The sequence below is a fragment of the Ptychodera flava genome, chromosome 2 (assembly GCF_041260155.1).
Source record: "Ptychodera flava strain L36383 chromosome 2, AS_Pfla_20210202, whole genome shotgun sequence".
NCBI classification, from domain to species: domain Eukaryota; kingdom Metazoa; phylum Hemichordata; class Enteropneusta; family Ptychoderidae; genus Ptychodera; species Ptychodera flava.
In genome coordinates, this window is record NC_091929.1 from 22,889,550 (window position 1) to 22,909,740 (window position 20,191).

Here is a 20,191-nt window from a genome sequence, read left to right on the forward strand (position 1 = left end):
CCACATTCATTTCCCACAGTTGAAAGTTTTGACGTATTTAAGTGGCCTTCAATACACGATTCACATGTACACTTTTAGTTCGATCAACACAACATACATATCATGTTATTTCATCTACACCAAGTTTCAGAACATTTTGCACATTCATATCATTAATACTGCGCAACAACTTATGCAAGATAAACTTGAAGAAGCTATCTCGATCACTCGGCTTAGTTGGATCTAAATATGCAAATTTGGATCTAAATATACGAATGTACTAAATCGTTCTTCTGAGAACAAAATAGTAAGAAATCATAACACTCCCTTTCACTTTATCATAGACTCATAGGTGGCAAGTTCTCAGAATACATCTGATATGGAATGTAGCATCAGACATCAAGTCAAAATGTTTTTGTGTCAACAAAAATGTAAGTATAAGTACCGTATTTATACGGGTAGTGAAATACCATATCACCACAGTAACGTGATAGAGGGACCGTGATATCACCATCCATCGTGCAGGCATATCATTAGCATAATTTGATGTGTTCCTTATCGTTTCCAGTGTTTTGATTGGTCCACTATACATTGAATTTGGGTACCAATGCTGGGCACATGTTACTGTTCTTGCTCTATAGCCATGTCCTACAGGTTTCAAATGTTCACGCCGACGGCAAGCATAAAAGTGCAAAATGACTGCATCTGTCGCTAACGTTTCCACTATTATTGTCCCAGTAAACAAGTTCAGTTTCTTTTTCTATTTCCTCTCAGTTGCGGTACGAAGAGCAAATCTTGCAAACATTAAATGGTGTACCGTACCGTAGCTATAGGCAATGTCGATACGTGGTTGATAGATAAAAATTGTTTGGAACACAATTAAAGCCCCATTACCTAATATTATACCGTCTAGCATTTTGCTTATCAAAAATATCACCCAATCTTTGGCAGATGTTTTGAATATCTGTTATTAAGCCATATTGTCCGTGAAATAGTTACTATTTTAATACTTTGAGTTGGATTTGGCCGGTTCAGTCAGGCGCGTAGATATTCGGCGGCCATATTTGAGTTGCCACTCGAAAATTATTTAGTTATGAAAATCTAAGATGTGCGTTCGTTGTCAAAGTTTGAAAATCGTTCTGTGTTCTTCGGTACGCACATTTACATTAAAGTTGCACTGATTTCAAGCCATTTCATTTCAAATGAATAAAGATCGAATAATGGGACTGACGTCAAGTTTTGTTCCCCAAGCCCCGTGATACAATAAAACAAATTGAAGAGAGTTTTGTGGTATGGAAAACTCTATGAAACCTATTAGTTTATTTATCGCCTTTAACAAAGATAGCGCGACTTTTAAGGACTGTAATTATGAACAGCGAACCTATAGACTGATCTTTCTGTGTCGAAGGTCGATATTGCAATATCATCATGGTGCCGGCTCAATTTTCTATTTTCATTTCGCAAACAACAAGGTGGTTGCCGTATTTAAGAGGGCAAGAATAGCTGTATGTTCATCATCTGCTGATGGAGTGTGACAATGGTGCCGAGATCATTCTGGAACGCATTGTCGCTACGATACAGTGGAGCTAAGGGGCCCGGTGTCTATTTTAATCGTTACGTAAATGCATGTCCATGCCCCCTGAACCCGTCAAAATTAACCGTCACGGGGTCCACAGCCGACGACGCCCAGAGTTGGATTTGTCCGCCTTACAGGTTGCCTGTCTCACATACAGCCGGACGCGAAGATGCTGTGCACGACGGCAAGATGCGCAGTCGCTGTTCTCTTCGTATGCACGCTGACGTCGGTGGAGACACGCGGCCAAGAAAATGGTGGGTTGGCTCGCAGCAGTGCCGTTGCCTCGATGTTGAAACCGCTGGAATCCATGTATGGGGAGATGGAAATGATACTCGAAGGGAGTGATGGTTGGTAAAAATTTTTATCATATTCTGAAAAATAAAACATTTAGTCGATATTGCTGAAAGTATGCCATTATATAGACGAGATGCACCGTTCGAATTCGGTATATAACCTTCATATATACAGGATAGTCAAAGTATTGAACATGGTCGAGGAGGCATTTTCGTCTTACTGAGAGTCCTGCCCGTACATTTGGACCATACTAATATCTAATAAATTTCATATATCAGTGCATATAATCCGACAATACAGAAAGCGCCCAGGCAAACTACCTCCGGCGGACGAACGCATGGAGTCTACTCAAGATATCATTGTGTTCGTTGTTCTTATAGGCACGTTTCCTTTTATTACTGAAATGTATGTCTGGAGATTAATTTATTCTAAAAACACCAATAAGTTCGTGTTTATTTCGCACTTGAATTTCACACAAGTCGTGAATAATATTATGTGATACAAATGATGGTGCTTCATAACACATGAGAACCAGCCGCAAAAGTGCATTGCTTATAGATACCTTATACCAGATGTTGCTGTCTGCAGTAACATGTTATATTTGAATATTTCATGCCACGAATAAAGGAACGGCGTTGGTTTCATGAAAGCTGCATTGCCTGTTACGTAATGGTGAATGATAATTTTAAAGTCGGAGGCTTGGTCTAGACATGATGTTATTAGATACCAAAACGACATAACAACATATTGTCACGAGGACACATAAACACACACACAGATAGTCGATAGATGGATAAATAGATAGACAGATAGATAGATAGATAGATTTATGAATAGATAGATGATAGATAGATAGATAGATAGATAGATAGGTAGATAGATAGATAGATAGATAGATAGATAGATAGATAGAAGATAGATAGATAGATAGATAGATAGATAGATAGATAGATAGATAGATAGATAGATAGATTTATGAAAAAATCGTATGAGTAATATATATATATGTACTATATAAACGTAAGCAATATATAATATATTGCTCACGTATATATGGTGATATATTGCTCAAGTATGTATGTATGTTTGTATGTATGTATGTATGTATGTCTACATACATACATACATACATACATACACATATATATATATGCATATATATATATATATATATATATATATATATATATATATATATATATATATATATATAATATATATATAATATATATATATATATCTATCGTTTAAAGTTGGTCCTACTTCCAATCCCATATACATATAGCTTTTTGCTTAGATGGTCATTACAGTTGGGAATTTTGAGCAACGAGTGAAAACTTAGATTTTATTTTAGATGATGGTTTGAGAAACCTTCATTAAAACGATGCGAATAAAGAGCATCTAGAAGCATGCCGTCGCTTGGCGACAAGTAACCGTATTTATGATAAAAATATGTCCATACGGGTACTGGATGACATACAAGGCCAAAGCTTGAAATTTATTCCCTGCTTTCACTTTTCCCGAAGACGTTCGACTTTGTTGCGCAGGCGTGTTCAGTGGTTTTGTAATCGGCCATCGTGTCGCTATGGTTTTTAGGCAATGTGTACGGTAAAAATCCTCTTCCGAAATACATCGAAAAAGATATGAGCAACATCACTCAAAAGTTGTACATGTTGACAGTGTCGACGAGAATCAAAGCATGGCCATCAAACTGAAAAACAGTCCAGTTAAAGCTGCCTACACATACATACTCATATTTATACATTTATACACATTTGTATCTATGAAACACAAAATCGATTGACCTGTATAATCAATCAACCATTAAGAACGTTTAGAATTTTTTGGAAAGCAAAGCAGTGTTTTGTGTAATAAATAGGTAGAGAGACGCTGGTATCATTGAGTTACTGATTTATTCACTGTTTTGTTCACTCACCTATATGCATTATTTCAAAATAGAACCCATTGCAGGGCAAATGTTGATCAGCGCACAGGGAATGTGCAATGTTACCCTGATGCTTGGTTAAAGGTACTTTCAGCAGTGTCAAGTTTCCGTGTGGTCGCTGAAGGGTTTTTCTTGGCAACATACGAATAATAACTTAAAGCCCCACAAGCTATAACGCTTGGAATTTGTTGGCCTCATTTTGAAATTGCAGTGAAATTTGTTCCATGAATCAGCACGTGTTTCTGTAGTTATTCGTGTTGTCACCACAGACTGTGCAAACGAATTGATGTACAGACTGGGAGTAAACTGTCAATAAATAATGAAAATAAAAATCCCGTATTATGTCGTCGCTGTGTTGCTAATCTGGGTACTGTATGTTTCAATATGCTGTGAAGAGTAGATTTTGATTGCACATATAATTTCAAAACTTTGTGCATTTTTTCTATTCTATAGGGCGTCTCGATGATTACGCGTCGCTTCCAGCGAATTACACGAACACCACGTCAGTTGTGAAACACATCGGCAACACCACCATCGTCATGAATACTACCGTGGTCAAGATCACCATTGGTAACTCAACAACTGTGTTTGTATTCAAATCCAAGACAGTAACTGGACCAGTCTGACGGTGAGTCATAGATAGATAGATAGATAGATAGATAGATACATACATACATACATACATACATACATACATACATACATACATACATACATACATACATACATACATACATACATACATACATACATACAAATATGATATATATTCGTAAATGATATCATTTAGTATGAATGCATTGCATCACATTCAGTTACGAAACAAAATCTATGGGGCATCGGGTTAGGAAACTGAGCAATTTAGAGCGAATTTTTTTTCCTTTTAATTTTAGCGAGACCTGTTATGCATTAGAGTACAATTTATATGCATATTCTAATGGACCATCAAGGACCCATCCACCGGGTTGATAATCACTGTAAATAATTATGTGATAAATAGAAATACCAGCATGTGTTGTGGCGTATTTACAGTTTCCTCCCAAATAAGAAGGTGGTTTACGAGCGTGACGATTTCTACCGGCTGACCAGTGTACATGTGATAGAAACACCCACTTTTAATTTTTGGGATCATCGCACTAAATCATAGACCCTCCAAAATATTTGGAGGGTCGATGACTAAATATGCATCGCTTTACCAGGAAAAATCGTTTGTTAGTATTTGAGAGTTGCGTTAAAAGGACAAAGTCGGTCTTGTGAGCTTTTTTTTCATGAATTTTGCTTGATATGAAATTAAAGTAGTTTGTGTTGTTTGACTTCTTGAAACATGCTGAAATGCTGGTCAACTGTGCACGACCTCAACTTTGCTTGTAGCCAGACAAGATTAAACATTCAGTAAAACATTTTACGGTCCAGTACCAAAAAATAAGCTCTGTAAACATACCTCACCATGTATGGGTAAACATTTCCCTTGACATAAACTTTGGACCTCATGCAAGCTTTTGTAATGATATTTTAATTGCCTTTGTAATGATATTTTAATTGCCTTTTGTATAGATAAGAATAGTAGCTTTCAATTACACCGTGGCAATGTTTGTTTGGCGTATGAAAGCAAGTCAGAACAGGAAAACCCGTCCTGTCTAGAAGTCACAAATGAAATCATCTACTTGCATGACACTTTGAATGAAAAAGCATCAAGGCCTGAATTTTTTTGACAATATTTTCTCCGCAGTGTTATTTTGTGACAGACCTGTCCCAAGCTGTAATGGTCGGTCTCTGAACCCCCCCCCCCCCCCCCCTTGGCGGCCCGGTCTCATGAGAATGGATAGAAGTAATGCACTTTTCACTGTGCACTATTCTCCAAATGATAGAGGCTTTCATCTAGGCTAATTGTCTACTACACGTAACCTAAATTGTCTATGTAGTTGTTTAGTACCGTATTAAAATTCATCCAACAATCAGCATAACTATATTAGAATTATGCAAGCAATATGATTATGCAAATTGGAACATGTTGATTAGAAAAGAAAACGTGAAAGGGCAAGCTACATATCAAATGGAAAAAAAATCAGTGTTTCAAATGAACTTAAAAATCTCTCCAGACACTGAATTAGTGGACATCTAATTTATCAGAGAGCGATCTGGAATTGTTTGGTTCCCGAGAGACATTGTTGATCGTATTTCCATTACTTATATGTTGAATAAAAGATAAAACGACCACCCCTGCAATAAATCTAAGCGTCCTGGGAATATCGGACCGACGCATGCGTCATTCCTGTCGCAATCATCGCTTGTATAAAATGTTTTTTCTTTTATTCGATTTGGCATGGACAGGGAAGGGTAAGCCTTTACTATGTATAAATTTGGTGAAGCATGGCCTAAACTAGTGCATACTCCAACATGAAAACCGACAAGCAAATTTGAAAACCCAATTATCTGAAATCGTTTTGGTCGGTTTGTGTACTTGCTGGGCATTAATTATTCGCCCTATCATGTACAAATTGCCGCCAGGGGGCAATTCACAGCAAAGTGATAAATTAAATAATTATAAGAACAACACTTGGAATTTTATTTTATCAGACTAGACAAATCGTAACCTACATATTTGTAATATCTGAAGAGTATGCATATGTACAATATGGGATGCTGTCCTATTTTATCAGGAGAACAATTTTCAAAAGTGTACAATCGAAACTATAAAGGATTGATTGATTGATTGATTGATTAAGTGATTGATTAAGGGAGCGAGTGATATTATTTCCTATCGTTCGCTTGTTTGTTTGTTTGTTTGTTTGTTACATTTCATCCCTATTTGTAGACGTGGTAGCCTCAAACGGAAAAGTATTCACAGTAAATTGAAATCTATGAGGATTATAAATTTGTGAGTGCTTCCATGCATTCATGCTGTTCCGTCAAAGACCTTCCTTGAGTGGTAGTGCCCACTAGAATTTTTCACCTGCCCTTCCTTGAGTGATAGCGCCCTCTACAGATTGTGGATTCTTTTTTGCCCCCAGGTTTACTGTGACACTGATGACGACTGCGCTGCAGACGAATACTGCAGCGAGGGATTTCTCTTCTTCGCCAACAAGTGCAAGAAGTGTAAACCGGAAAAAAGTTTCTGTAGCACGAACAGGGAATGTTGCAATAACCAGCCGTGCATCCTCGGCAAGTGTACCAACGCCACCTACGGCAGTAAAGGGATGCTGTGTAAGAATTCGGACGACTGCAGAGAAGGACTTTGTTGTGCCCTCGATTTTGGTGAGTAGTATTACTTCGTTTTTATCAGTGTGATATTTCTAATATCCAGACATCCTTGCGCCTTAAAGTAGATCGCGCCTCGAAATTGAAAGACTACAATCTTCGTCATCGAAACTTTCAACCATACTCTAAATAAATCAAGAATAAAAATCAGGTGATTACCATGCAAAATTGGCAATTACAAAAACAAGTTACCTAATATTTACTAATACTTTAAAAAAATGGCCGCCATTTCTATGTTAAAGGGACAAAGTCGGCCATAATTCATGAATTTTGTTTGACGTGAGATACTACTTATATTGTTTGACATGTTGAAAGATACTGAATGAATGGGTGACCATGCATATATTCGACCCGGTTTTAGAGACGATAGACGAAACCATTGCGAAATTGAATTAATGGTCATGACCATTAATTCATTTTCGCGATGGTTTCAGTTAATTAATCTGAAACCGGGGTCGAATATATGCATGGTCACCCATTCATTCAGTATCTTTCAACATGTCAAACAATATAAGTAGTATCTCGTATCAAACAAAATTCATGAAATATGGCCGACTTTGTCCCTTTAATACTTAGTCTATGAGAAGAAATTAAATTTTGATTTCCATAAAAACATTATTTCAAAATTTTCTCAAAATTGCATATTATTCTTTATTAGGTGTGGGTGATACTGTATGTAAACCACTTGCCACTGAGGGCTCCGAGTGCAAAAGGAAGCATTCGACGATTTTTGACCTGGAAATTTTGTTCGGACTTCCCTCGAGAAATTGCCCCTGCGCAAGTGGACTGACCTGCCAATCAATGAGAGGGTACGTAAATGGGCGTATTTTCAATTGCCTGCAAAGATTCTCCTCTATTTTCAGACAAAATTGTTTACATTTATGTAATTTTGCAATAATTAGTATTGTTGATGCGAATTCTATAGTAACGACTGCTCCATAATGGTGAATATATGGAACGTTTTCATTGTCCCAAAATAGTGCGCTGAACTGGTCGGCACCAAAATGTCCTACCTGAACAGCGCCGCCATGGGCAGGTACTAGTATATCAAAATCGATGATTGAACTTGAAAACACAGTGGAGCCACAGTAGAAAGTCCTTAAACCTCAACCAATCACAGCGGAGTGTTGTCAGCAACACCAATACACTTATTTGGGCCGTCTCTAATGACAACAAATTTCCTCTGATTACCAGCCAAGGCGATTTTGGATCGTCATTTACGCAGTATTTGCAGTTTTGTTCAAAAATGGTTCATTTCGGCTTAGAGTGGCTGGATCCGGAATTAATTGATATTAGTGATCAGCACTGATACATTTTCTAACCCATAATGCTGTCTGATGTGATTTTGTTTTCTTGCCTTCACAGATTTTTCGATTTCTTTGGAACGCCAATTTGCGTGCCCGAGAATTGAACCCGAGGCCGGCTTACATCTTGCCCGTCTTGGACATTCAAAACGAGTTTTATTTTAAAAGGATTCCGATACCATACTGGCGACGAACGTAGAGAAATTCGTAATAATATCATTAACGAATTCATTACTTGCAGTATCGTCCGATTTTTCACAAAAATAATTGAATTTGTTTCTTCTTTTATGCTGAAAATACGCGCAATTAGACTGAAAGATTCAGTCTGAGTAAAGGGTCGTAGGTCGCAGTGCGCCGGAGCGCCCGCACACGATTGAATCTTTCAGTATATACACGCACTGTATCAATGAAGAACCCTTTGTTGCATGGTATAACGATAGTTAATATCCACAGTTAATGTAGTGTAACAACGTAGTATATGTACTGCAATACTGATAACTACAGAAAAACAAATGGCCACATAACACGGTGCAAATACATACCTCTGTTCACTTCAATAATTGTCTATCTGTGTGTGCTTATGGAAGTGTTTCAGGATGTTATGATCGAAGTGATGGTCTGACGTCAGAGACACATGGAAATCCCTGGCTGTGATTTCACGCAGTGAATAAAAACGACTGTCGACTTTACAATCTGCGGTGAGAGAGAAAGAGAATGGATGGAGATTGGTTGATTGACAAGAGTACAAGAAGGAGAAGTTGGTCATTAGTGTAGCTATACACGCATGCGTGCATTTGTGCTGAAGACAAAACTGTATTGAGTTGGAGAGGAGAGACACAGGCCGGTAGATGGAAAGGCATACATTAAGATGCCGAATGGCAGACATAGCTCGTCAGTCATACAGACAGACTGGGTGGGCAGATAGGTAGCGGTGTCTACGTAAACAGACGGATAGACATAACACAAAATTGATTGATTAATTGATTGATCATACGATAGTCGATCGATGAGAAAACAAACGTTCGGAAAATCGCCCATAGAAAGGCAAGCACATTGTGCGAAAAACATTACCAAGGACAGACGCGCAGAGATAATTAACAAAGTACAATGAGCTTCAATTAAAAGTTATGTTTTTAAGAGTGAATCGCAGATGTCAGGAGCCATACTATATTGATAAAAGAGCCGAGAGTATGAATCAAACGTGTGCACGATGGCATCGTACGCCTATTGTCAACCATGTGTATGTTTTTACGTCAAATTTTTGAAAAACGTGATGTTCTGAAAGGGCACAATGATCTGAAAGCGAGTCTGCGCAAATTATTAGCTCGTTAGAATGCGCCTTGGGATAAATAGTCGGCCTTTCAAAGTCTGGCCTACCGCGTTTGGTTTGGGCTCATTTTAAAGCTCTCGGATTAAGAAACATTTTCAACATTTTTTTCAAAAGATCGAACATTTGACATTTCCCCATAGAGTTAACTCAGAAATGGCCGCCATTTTGAATTTCAAATATCGGCGAATATTTTGGTAAACTGTTTCTCTAGTACCCAACTTTGCACGGTGAACTCTGATTTGCATACATAATTGGCAAGAGAATGGTTGAAAGTTTCGTCGAGAAACGTTTGAAGTTGAGCAAAATGTCAAGTCTTTCACTTTCGAGGCGCGTACCTTGAGCTTCTGTGCCCCATAGTACTTCATAATTAATAGGCATGCTTGCTTTGAAAATGTTTTTCAATGATCACATCTCAGAGTAATTTTAGTAAACCCTTGTCTGGAAAGAAAAGAAAAACAACCCTCTAACAGGGCAGTGGTGACATATTGCGATAATGTAACCACCTGCTAGCGTAACGGAAGTTGTCGAACATTCTTTTGAATTAATGTTTTAGGGTCAAAGGTAAACGAGATTTTGTTATCAATACTTCATTACCCATTTCTGTTTAATTTCCGCTTCTCTGCTGTGTTCTAGTCAATATTATGAGTGTTTGTCGGAACAAGCTTCACCTGTCTGTGTTCAGCTCCCACGTCGGACCTGTTTGATCAGAGAGCAAGGCACTTCAGAGTCCTTCTTTGTGTCTGTCTTCTGTCTGTCTGTCTGCCTGCCTGTTTGTTCGTCTGTCTGTCTGTCCATCAGTTTAGTATACTGTTAAGCGCTTACGGTCGAATGTCTTTTTTTGACATTAAATAGTCTTACTTTCGATTGTACGATCGACGAGCCGTTATTATATTTGTCTTGGAATGCAGAGCATTTCCTGGCCCTATATGACTTTGAATACTGTTATTTCTTGTTACGTTTCACCATGGAAATTAAGTACAGGAATACGGTTTGGTGTTACAGAGAGCGGAAACACAATCGTCGATCTATAACAATGGAAATGCCACGGCGTAAGGTCATGCAGGGGTCATAAAATGGTCAAACTTTACCCACAGGAAATGGCGAGACATATTTCAAAAACGGAATTGGTTTGCTAGGGAGACCGAAAGTAAACCAATCCATGACTGCCATATTTGCATATATTTTCCGTCGTCTACGGTCTTCGTTGAACAAGAAAAAAATGTCGACATTGGATATTTCAAGATGTTCTGTCTCGCCGGGATCAAAGTTGACTTTCGCACGTCGTTCTTTACGTTTGGCTAAATACAATCGCAACCTTGAACAAAGAGAAGTATACCTTGGCTTTCCAAGACTGCACGTGTTATGACAATAATATTCTTGTCTTAAGGTAGTACACGCCTAGAAAATGAAAGACTTAAACTTTTGCTCAAACTTTCCTTGAGGAATCAATCAACCATTCTCTTTCAGAATCAAGAATAAAAAAGGGGGTCACCGTGTAAATTTTGGTACTAGAGAAACAAATTACCCAAGATTTACCGATATTTGAAATTCAAAATGGTCGCCATGATCCCTGTGTTAACTCTATGGCGAAAAATTAAAAATTTTCGAATTTCGAAAAACTAATCCAGTGAAAAGTTTTCTTACGCCAAGAGCTTTACAATGAATCCCCACAAGTGGTATATCAGAAAAGAATTGTAAAAAAATTGAGAGGTCGAAAAATCTTCCCCAGACGCGTAGGATAAATTTCCACTCCCGTAATTCACCTGCTTTTATCAGGAGGGGGCAATCATGTGGAAAGAACAAAGATACCTACCCAATCTCAAAAGTGTTATCGTTCCCACAAACGATTATTTTGATATGAAAAAACTACACAAGCAAATATAAGACAAAGTTCAGGTCATGAAACAATACTGCCAAGTCCATAAAAAGAAAGATATATTGAGGTGCGGATGTGATGAAGTCCAACCTTGTGTTTAAGGTAGAATGCGCCTCGGGGACAGATATTTGGACTCTCAAACTTTTTCATTCCTTTTCTGATCTACCACTTGTTTGGATTCATTTTGAAGCTCTTTGAGCGAGAAAGACTTTCACCGTCTTAGATTTTTGAAAAACGAAAATTTTATTTTTCTCCATAGAGTTAACACGGGGACGGCAGCCATTTTGAATTTTAAATACTAGTAAATCTGGAGTAAACTGTCTCTCTTGTACCAAAATTTGCACGTTGATCCCCGATTTTTATTCTTTATTTTGAAAGTGAAGATTTGAAAGATTCCTTGAGGAAAATTTGAGCGAAAGTTTAGGTTTTTTTAATTTCGAGACGCATACTACCTTAAGTCAATCGTCAGCAGTCTCTGGAACATGACCACACAGAGCTACCAAAATTTCGTTGAAGTAGACCTCATACGTACTAAGTCACACTCGGCAGTTCGGGTGAAATTATTATTGACATGGAGAATAAATAGACGACATATTTAGAAAGGAGGCATATAAGAGATGGTCCCTGCACATTTGAAGATTTAAAGTTAGCATTATGTGGTAATCAAGCTACCAGTGATATCCCAGCAAGTATCAACATTTCTTGACAGGAAAATTAATGGGTGGGCAAGGAGATGTTTTTGCAAATGTCAGCTTATGTTTTCATTGGAGGACCTTTGCACGAATTCAGAAGTATTGCAAACGCCCAGATGTCAAAAATGGCATAAACACAATTTCCTTACTTTGGTTTGTCACTTTTAGCATTTGCGCCGTAATTTCCTGACAAAAGTGGAGTTGAGCTATTTCGCTCAGAATCGTTCAACTCGTCAACAAGTTGACGCGTGCGCTTAATTATTGACTTTTTGAGCATTGTAGTAGTATCGATCGCTTCCAGTTGACTTATATCAGTGTGGTGGTATTGTCGCAAACACTGTAACCTCTTACTGTCTTACGCTATCGGGGGCCACTCGTTGCCATGGTCGCCACTCTATATCATTTTATTTTCACACCAAAGCGGCCGCAGGGAGATTATCACTAAAATCTTCGTGGCGATGTGAGTGTGGCGGGACCTAAAAGCGTCTTTGCAGTGTATGCTGGGTCCAACATCGGACGAGCCTGCAGTGTTAGGGCTGCCGCTGAAGCCGCCCACGGCTGAAGACACGACAGTGATCGCCCCAAAACGCAAACTGAGCGTGAGTATTTGCAAATATTGACTCTACTTGGTGAACGAGAAGTGGTTTTCCTTGTTCAAAGTCGTCTGTGTGGGTTCATGGAACAACACCGACGTTGACAATGAACGCAACGTACGTCATACACACCACAACTCTCTATCCACGCAAACAACGTAAACAGTCAATAGACGGCAACAAGTCTTGAACGTGAAACCGTGCGGTCGTAGATACTTTTACACAGCTAAGCGACGTCCTCACGGCAAACGAATTTTCCCCCTGGGACCTTTCAACATTGGGGTATCGCTGATCGCCATGAAAAATGGGTAAATACCGCGGTATTTTATGGATGTACATTGTTTGTAATGGATCGATACAACGGTTAAAAGTCTGTCGGGGACATAATTAAGTGGCAAACTGGTTCTTGACATTTGGACTCATGCGCTGAATTTAATAGACTTCGAGATACAGTGGTTGTAATTTATCGATTTTATAATATCTTGCATGCCTATGCCACTTCATTATCCGCGTTGGCTGTTTACATATGTCTACGAGTGAGCCTTCTGTACGCAAAACAATTTAATTATCTCCCTGTCTGTCTGACTGTATGTCTGTCCCTGAGAGCGCCTGTATCCCCTCTTTCTGCCTCTCTCTCGTATGTATGTATGTATGTATGTATGTATGTATGTATGTATGTATGTATGTATGTATGTATGTATGTATGTATGTATGTATGTATGTATGTATGTATGTGTGTGCCCTGTGTGTGTGTGTGTGTGTGTTGTGTGTGTGTGTATGTATGTATGTATGTATGTATGTATGTATGTATGTATGTATGTATGTATGTATGTATGTATGGTGTGTGTGTGTTTGTGTAAGTTTTGGCACAACTTCAATATGCATTGATTAATCGAACGCTTTCATCGTGTTATTCTATGGACAAGGCATTTGTAGTAAAATTTCAAACATCCGTTTCAAAAGATATCTCATCGATATGTGCAACAATACATTTAAGCTGGAGGTCATCTACGGTCATCTGCCATCAGAAAACGGCCTAAATATTGCTTTTTTAAACAAAATATGTATACCGTCTTGCGAACTCACGTCTCCTTTATTGCGTCATGTCTTGTAGTGCTTGTTGTAAAGCATTCGAAGTATCGATTGCTTGTTCTTGAATATAATCCCCACATATATCAAAGACAACAGATTAACACCCTTTCTTGTCCTTTCCCCTTTAACACAGTTACCCCCACGTTTCATTTATATTGGTTTAACCTTGCCACAGTGAACATTCTGTTGAAACCGAACTGTTTTGATGAAAGAACTGAGCCTGTTTTAGTTTGACCCGATCCAGGTAGAGTCATGAGAACTCAGCGATAACAGTCTACAGTTGTGTGTCGGAACGACATTTTTTCCCGCCGGAAATTGACACTAAATTATTCCAAATTATTCCAAATTTTGCTTTGAATTTGATTATGTTCTGAACAAGTCGGTGCTACGTAATCGGAATTCGGCTCTTCATAACAATTTACTGATTTTCTATTGTAAAAAAATGATATCTTAACATTTATCAAGGTCTTGTAACGACCTATCTGACCCTTGGAAATTCAGCTGACAAGGTCAGGGCGTTTATTTCTAACCCCTCGTAAATAGACTGTCGTTGGCCACATTCCCACAAATGCTGCACTGTTGGAGGTGAACCATCGTCTGCGTACATTTGTGACTCCAGCGTACTTGTTTTCGCGCCCTTTACTGATCAAGATACCTCACAATGCGATACCTTAATATGGTTCCCGTTTATGATCGGGAAATATTCATGCCACACTATGCCGTTCTAATATTCGCCCAAAACTACTAGTAGTACATTTTACTCTTAGCTCGAAAGCAAATCAATATTAAACCACGCAAGCGGGGGGAGGTATAAGTCGCCCTACATATTTGAAACCATATGGACAAAATTGAATGATGAAATTAACGTAAGACTTGGACTTGACTTGAGTGATTTATGTTAAATTGGAATCATAAAATCCGATTTTTTCAAAACAATATGACTTTGGAGTTTAATAAAGAACACTTCTGCATGTATACTTTACGCTACTAAAAATACAAGCTTTCGTTGATAAAGGCATTTTCTATCGTGCGTTGACGTCATATTTACGTAACAACACCGGCTCGAATCCAAACGACTTCAAAAGTAAAATGTTGACTTTATTAGACCAAAGATAGCGCTTGAATAATACACAAAGATTGTAAGAATTTGTGTAGACAGTAACAAATTAAATGTCGCGCAATTTAGGAACGAACCCACAATCGCTGACTATCCCCAAAACGACGCGTTAGTAATTTGTCTGCTATGGGAACGACCGTCAGTAGGGCCCAAGAATGTCAATAGAAGAGTAAGACACGCGGAAAAACCAAATCAAATTTGTTTCAGAGAAGGAGAATAAACTTAAGAAAGGCAAAAAATAGCCAGATTGAAAAGATTTTGAAGGCGTAAATAATTCAAGTAATTTAAACCTAAAAGCACCCCTGACCAAGTGGTAACTGCATACGAGCTGTGCATTTATGGCGGGAAACTCTATATGGCGGACGCATTTTTCACTTTTGTTCTGTGAGTTCCTCGTCATGTGTTACCAACGAAAGATACAAAAGTAGATCAAAGCGGTAAATTTGCCAGACAATACTGTCTGTCTACAACGGCGGGATTTTGTGTCGTTCACCGCTCAAACTGGCGGAGAAAACAAACTGTAAGTGTGTCGTTATATACGTTTTATTTGATAAGCACTTAATAGCATGTATAAGGCAGCGTTTGTAACGCCCAGCTTGTACTCGAAGTTGATGTAAATGCACCGCTGTTGACGTCGTCAGGGCAACGTCGATAAACTGAAGTCTCAGTTAAGCCTGAGTTAGATATTACTGATTCCGATATCGATACAACAACCTGGTCCGTGTTTGACGTCGGGAATTTTATACCAGAAACTAGTGAACACAGAATTATTTTCAGCTCGTCCAAAACATTTTCTTTGTCAATTCGAGATATTGAAAAAAAAATTGTTAGATTTTTTATTCATCGCATTCAGAACGATCAAGCTAGGGACACCGATGACGTAAACTCACTGTTCCGATACAGAAGCTTTTATTTACTAACTGCACCTGCCGTCTTTCATTAACAAACGTTGTCGGGCTTGGCAAGGTGAGGTGCTAAGAATTGTATGTTTGTCGACAATCGGAAGAAAACAGTGACCGCAACACAGCGGCAGGAGGTCACAAAAGCATCATGGAGGGGGTCGACGTTTACTGCCAGCGGATAGATATCACCACCGTGGTTTGTTTTTAACACAAGATTTGATTTTGACCGAACGGAGCATTGTGATAAACCTTCGCCGCATTCATAACATAACCTACGCTGTCGGGTAAGATTTCACGCAGTGGTTTGTAGTGTAGAGGCATAGGGCATGCAAGCATGGCCGTTCTCCTTTTGTCCAATTTTCGGTCCAACGAGAACAATTAACGATTTCTGAATGTGCGTGTTCACCTGCTTGACAAAGATATTCGTTACAACGTTTCGGTCAGATTAATTATGAGAGAGAGAGAGAGAGAGAGAGAGAGAGAGAGAGAGAGAGAGAGAGAGAGAGAGAGAGAGAGAGAGAGAGAGAGAGAATTTTCCCTTTCCATCAACTATCATCATTGATAGTTGTATCGTGTGTTTTCAACGAAGTGAATGTTGTCAAAATTACATTCAGACGACTCGCCACGGTCACAAAAGTACACTAAAAGCATTTCGAGTGAATTTTTCAAACATAAAAACAGCCACTCGCGAACAAAATTACCGATGGCGTGGGGTTTTATTTGATTTAACCAAATTTGTTTCATGAATTGAATGCCTATCTGTAGATGAGGGCTTGTAACTATTCTGTGATGTGATAGTAATCCAATCAGTTTCTTTGTACATTTCTCCTTCTGAATATTTCACTTACGTCATTGCAGCTGAACAAATATGGACTATTGCATGTCCTCATGAGTATTGCCTCGACCTGCCAATTAGGCCTGCTATACAAAAACTGTGTATTTAGGTTGAGAGAAAGAGAGAGAGAGAGAGAGAGAGAGAGAGAGAGAGAGAGAGAGAGAGAGAGAGAAGGAGGGAGGAGAGAGGAGAGAGGGAGAGAGACAGACAGGAGACAGACAGAGACAGACAGACAAAGACAGACAGACAGCAACATAGAGAAAGGGTTTAGTGACACAGGAGGTCAAACAAAGTCAAAGAAGTATGATGAAACACTGTTGATCCAATGTAGCTTATGTGCTGAGGAAATTACCATTATTTGGATTATTCAACCTATTGAGTTGTACTAGCAAGTTTCGATTTGCGCGCATTGAACTTGGCCTCAGAACTGCGTGTGGGTTTGAAAAATCGGTACATAAAAATAAGATAGAGTATATAATAGAGAATTTAGTCAATTTGTCTGGTGTACTGATAGTCAAAGGAAGTTTTTAAATATTAATAGCTTCTAGCTAATAGCTAAATTCATTTCCGAACACTTATGTAGCTGGTTTTATAGGCCTGTAGTAGAATAACTTGTCTGCTACTTGGGAAATCCAGGCATTTCCGATTGCCACCACAGAATGAACCTATGTGACATATTTCAGAAGTTGCTTTATGCTGATTGCGTTAATTTTTCAACTTTACGTATCTTTTTCGTGTTTTATCTTTTATTAGGGTACTTCCCAAAGTTATCAAACCTCGAGGAACATAATTCAAGATAGCCTATGGAATTAATCGGGCCACTGCTCAGAGACAGCTTTATAGAGATTGGGATAAAGTTGCGACTGATAAATTCTACGAGACTGTAGAACACAGGGAATGGTCGGTGAGCTACGTCTCAGACAGTGACTGGAAGAGCGCTGCTTCGTATCATACGACACTGCTACATGCTTCAGAGTGCAACATGAGTAACTCGGAAGACGATCAGGAGGTCGATGAGCCACACGTCATGACAAGGCCCGTCATTTCTGTTACAATCACACCGAGGCCTTTAACCACCTCGTCCAGTCAGCGGAGATCCACCAGAACGCCCTTCGGTTCGAGACCACGTACAGGGTCCGTGAACGAGGCTAAGATGGCATCCGCAATGGCGAAGAGCAGGAACGGCCAACAGCAGATCATGGAGCTATTCAAAATGAAAAACAGAACGCCAATGCCGGCGATATGCAAAGATCCCGTGCCCATTTGTGGTCAAAAATTGAATTTGAAGCAACAACCAGGCAACAACTGCTCTAGTCCCGTTCCATCGGTCGCTAAATCTGGTTACCGGTCCGGAGCAAGACATTTGTCACTTGATATTGACCTGAGAAACAGCCAGGCTCATTGTCACTATTACAGAATTGACGAGCAAAATAAACAAAAAGTACTTGTTATAAAAGACAGTGAAATCTTGGAAGACCCGATGCCAGAGTACCAACTTCCGCGAGGCCGAAAGCAACTCAGCGACCCGTTTGTTAGAAAGCGAGTACATCCCCAAACGATCAAGGGACCTGATTTGCAATTCAACAGCGGAATGCGCCACATCCGGGAGAAATTGAAAACCAGCGTATCCTTCCCTGAGAAGTCAATTCCTACCAGGCAAGCATGGGCAGAGACTGCAGAAAAAGAAGTGACGTTGAGCAACGGCAAGCATAAAATAATCGTCTACTACAATAAGAAAGGACCTTCTGATAGGCCTAAACCATCAAACACTGGAAACACAAAGAGACGTTTAGGTCAGGATATCTCATTAAAGACTGAAAGTGAGGCGCAGAGCTCCTCAGCGAGACCCGTCGACGGGTGCTTGTACACTTGCTTGAAAGACTCAATATACTCGTTGAAGCACGGAAAACATGGATGTGGGAGGACGTCGAGCGGGACGCGAAGGCGGCAATCGACGCCGGCCCTCTCTGCATCGCTACGGCAGCACAGTCAACGGGGAAGCAAAAGAGTGAAATCTGCGAGTAATGTGTCCCCTGAAAGAGAGTAACATCTCCCGTATTGAACAGTGTTTGAGGGTTGCTAAGTTTCTACATAGGAATGAGCCATTAGACTAGAGGGGAGGCAAGGATGATAAAACGCAAATACATTTTCATTCCAAGATTTGACAATTCTAAAATTCAAACTTCTTCAAATAATGAAATATATTTCGTTTTTATCATAAGATGTTTACAAATAATTATTTTCATTATTGTCCCCAGGAGTCCACATTATTCATGTAAATTGATTGTATAACATCAACAACACTTCAAAATATTTTGCAGTTTCTGCTCAGCAGACTTTTATTTTGTCATTCTTGAACACATAATCTAATGACCTACTCCCCATTGAGAAATATATGCGCATGAGTGCATTAAAGGGAGGTGGTCGTCGGAACGGCGTTCAAAGGTAGCTAGGGACCCCTACGACAGACATAAACACTGTATCCAAGCTACGTTGGCGATTGATGAAAGTTAAAACATGTTTGTCTTTATGTACATCGTAAAATTTAAATGTTGCAGCTATTTGGCATGATGCATCTATATATATATATATATATATATATATACATGTAATACATTGTAAATAAGAATGTTGCACAGCGCAGTTCCGACGACCACTTCCCTTTAAACAACAACCTGCTACACTCAAATCTGAAGAGCGCCACCAACCACTCTACCAAGGGAGAGGAAAGAGTTAATTCACGTGGACAGTAACGCGCAAAACCATTTTTCGAGTGTCTCTAGTAGATCTAGCCTGGACCTCAGTCTCTGCTTTTGGCCTTCGTTCACAGCGGAGACTTGGGTCCAGGCTATAGTAGATCTATCAATGTTAATGCGGCATCTACCGCAATCTTGTTAGTTCAAATCAGTAGCAAGACTATCTCTGTGTTATTTAGACATGGCCACACATGTCACGTGAGGCGATTAATAAGCATTCCCACCTATCGAATCAGCAGCTTTCTTGCACTTTGAATTTGGTTTTTGTAGTCATATTTTCAAGTGACAAACGTCAAGTTGACATTGACTTTGTGCCCAGACACATTTAACAAACCTCATGCTGGTTATCAATTCTATGGTAGATCATGAGTAAAAATACAACTCGTAAAACTTTTTGTGATTATAATAACAGAACAATTAATAGGTTTAGAATACGAGAAGAGTGCAGACTTTAAGTTTGATTATTTGAAAAAAGAATTAAGTACATTGTCAGTGACAAAATATCTGCCCGAAGTAGAGATAGAAAAACAGGATATGGTGGTTCAAGATATCATTGGCATTTCGTTGTTTTGCATGAGTTTTGTTTCCTTGAACTCAGACTTTCGTTGATCACAATTTCCTACCTGCAAATGAACTGCGCCT

General features: G+C 39.1%; 2 protein-coding genes across 3 annotated transcripts; both read left to right on the forward strand.

Annotated features, from left to right (window-relative positions):
* Positions 1–1,579: 1,579 nt before the first annotated feature.
* Positions 1,580–8,916, forward strand: LOC139117209 (uncharacterized). Its single transcript, XM_070680117.1, has 5 exons — positions 1,580–1,902; positions 4,248–4,422; positions 6,806–7,049; positions 7,711–7,861; positions 8,418–8,916. The coding sequence occupies exons 1-2, from the start codon at positions 1,725–1,727 to the stop codon at positions 4,418–4,420; spliced, it is 351 nt and encodes a 116-aa protein (XP_070536218.1). The 5' UTR covers positions 1,580–1,724; the 3' UTR covers positions 4,421–4,422; positions 6,806–7,049; positions 7,711–7,861; positions 8,418–8,916.
* A 3,597-nt stretch (positions 8,917–12,513) lies between these two features.
* On the forward strand, positions 12,514–19,382 carry LOC139117211 (uncharacterized). 2 transcript variants are annotated; one of them, XM_070680130.1, is made up of 2 exons: positions 12,514–12,853; positions 17,547–19,382. In XM_070680130.1, the coding sequence occupies exon 2, from the start codon at positions 17,776–17,778 to the stop codon at positions 18,838–18,840; it is 1,065 nt and encodes a 354-aa protein (XP_070536231.1). In that variant the 5' UTR covers positions 12,514–12,853; positions 17,547–17,775; the 3' UTR covers positions 18,841–19,382. The 2 variants fall into 2 exon arrangements, with proteins under 2 accessions (XP_070536231.1, XP_070536242.1); XM_070680141.1 differs by lacking the exon at positions 12,514–12,853 and adding an exon at positions 16,017–16,242.
* The last annotated feature ends 809 nt before the right edge of the window (positions 19,383–20,191 follow it).

Coding starts and splice junctions, on each gene's coding strand:
- LOC139117211 (XM_070680130.1), top strand. CDS start 17,776: ATGAGTAACTCGGAAGACGATCAGGAGGTCGATGAGCCACACGTCATG.
- LOC139117209 (XM_070680117.1), top strand. CDS start 1,725: ATGCTGTGCACGACGGCAAGATGCGCAGTCGCTGTTCTCTTCGTATGC. Junction 1,903..4,247: donor GATACTCGAAGGGAGTGATG/GTTGGTAAAAAT, acceptor TCTATTCTATAG/GGCGTCTCGATGATTACGCG.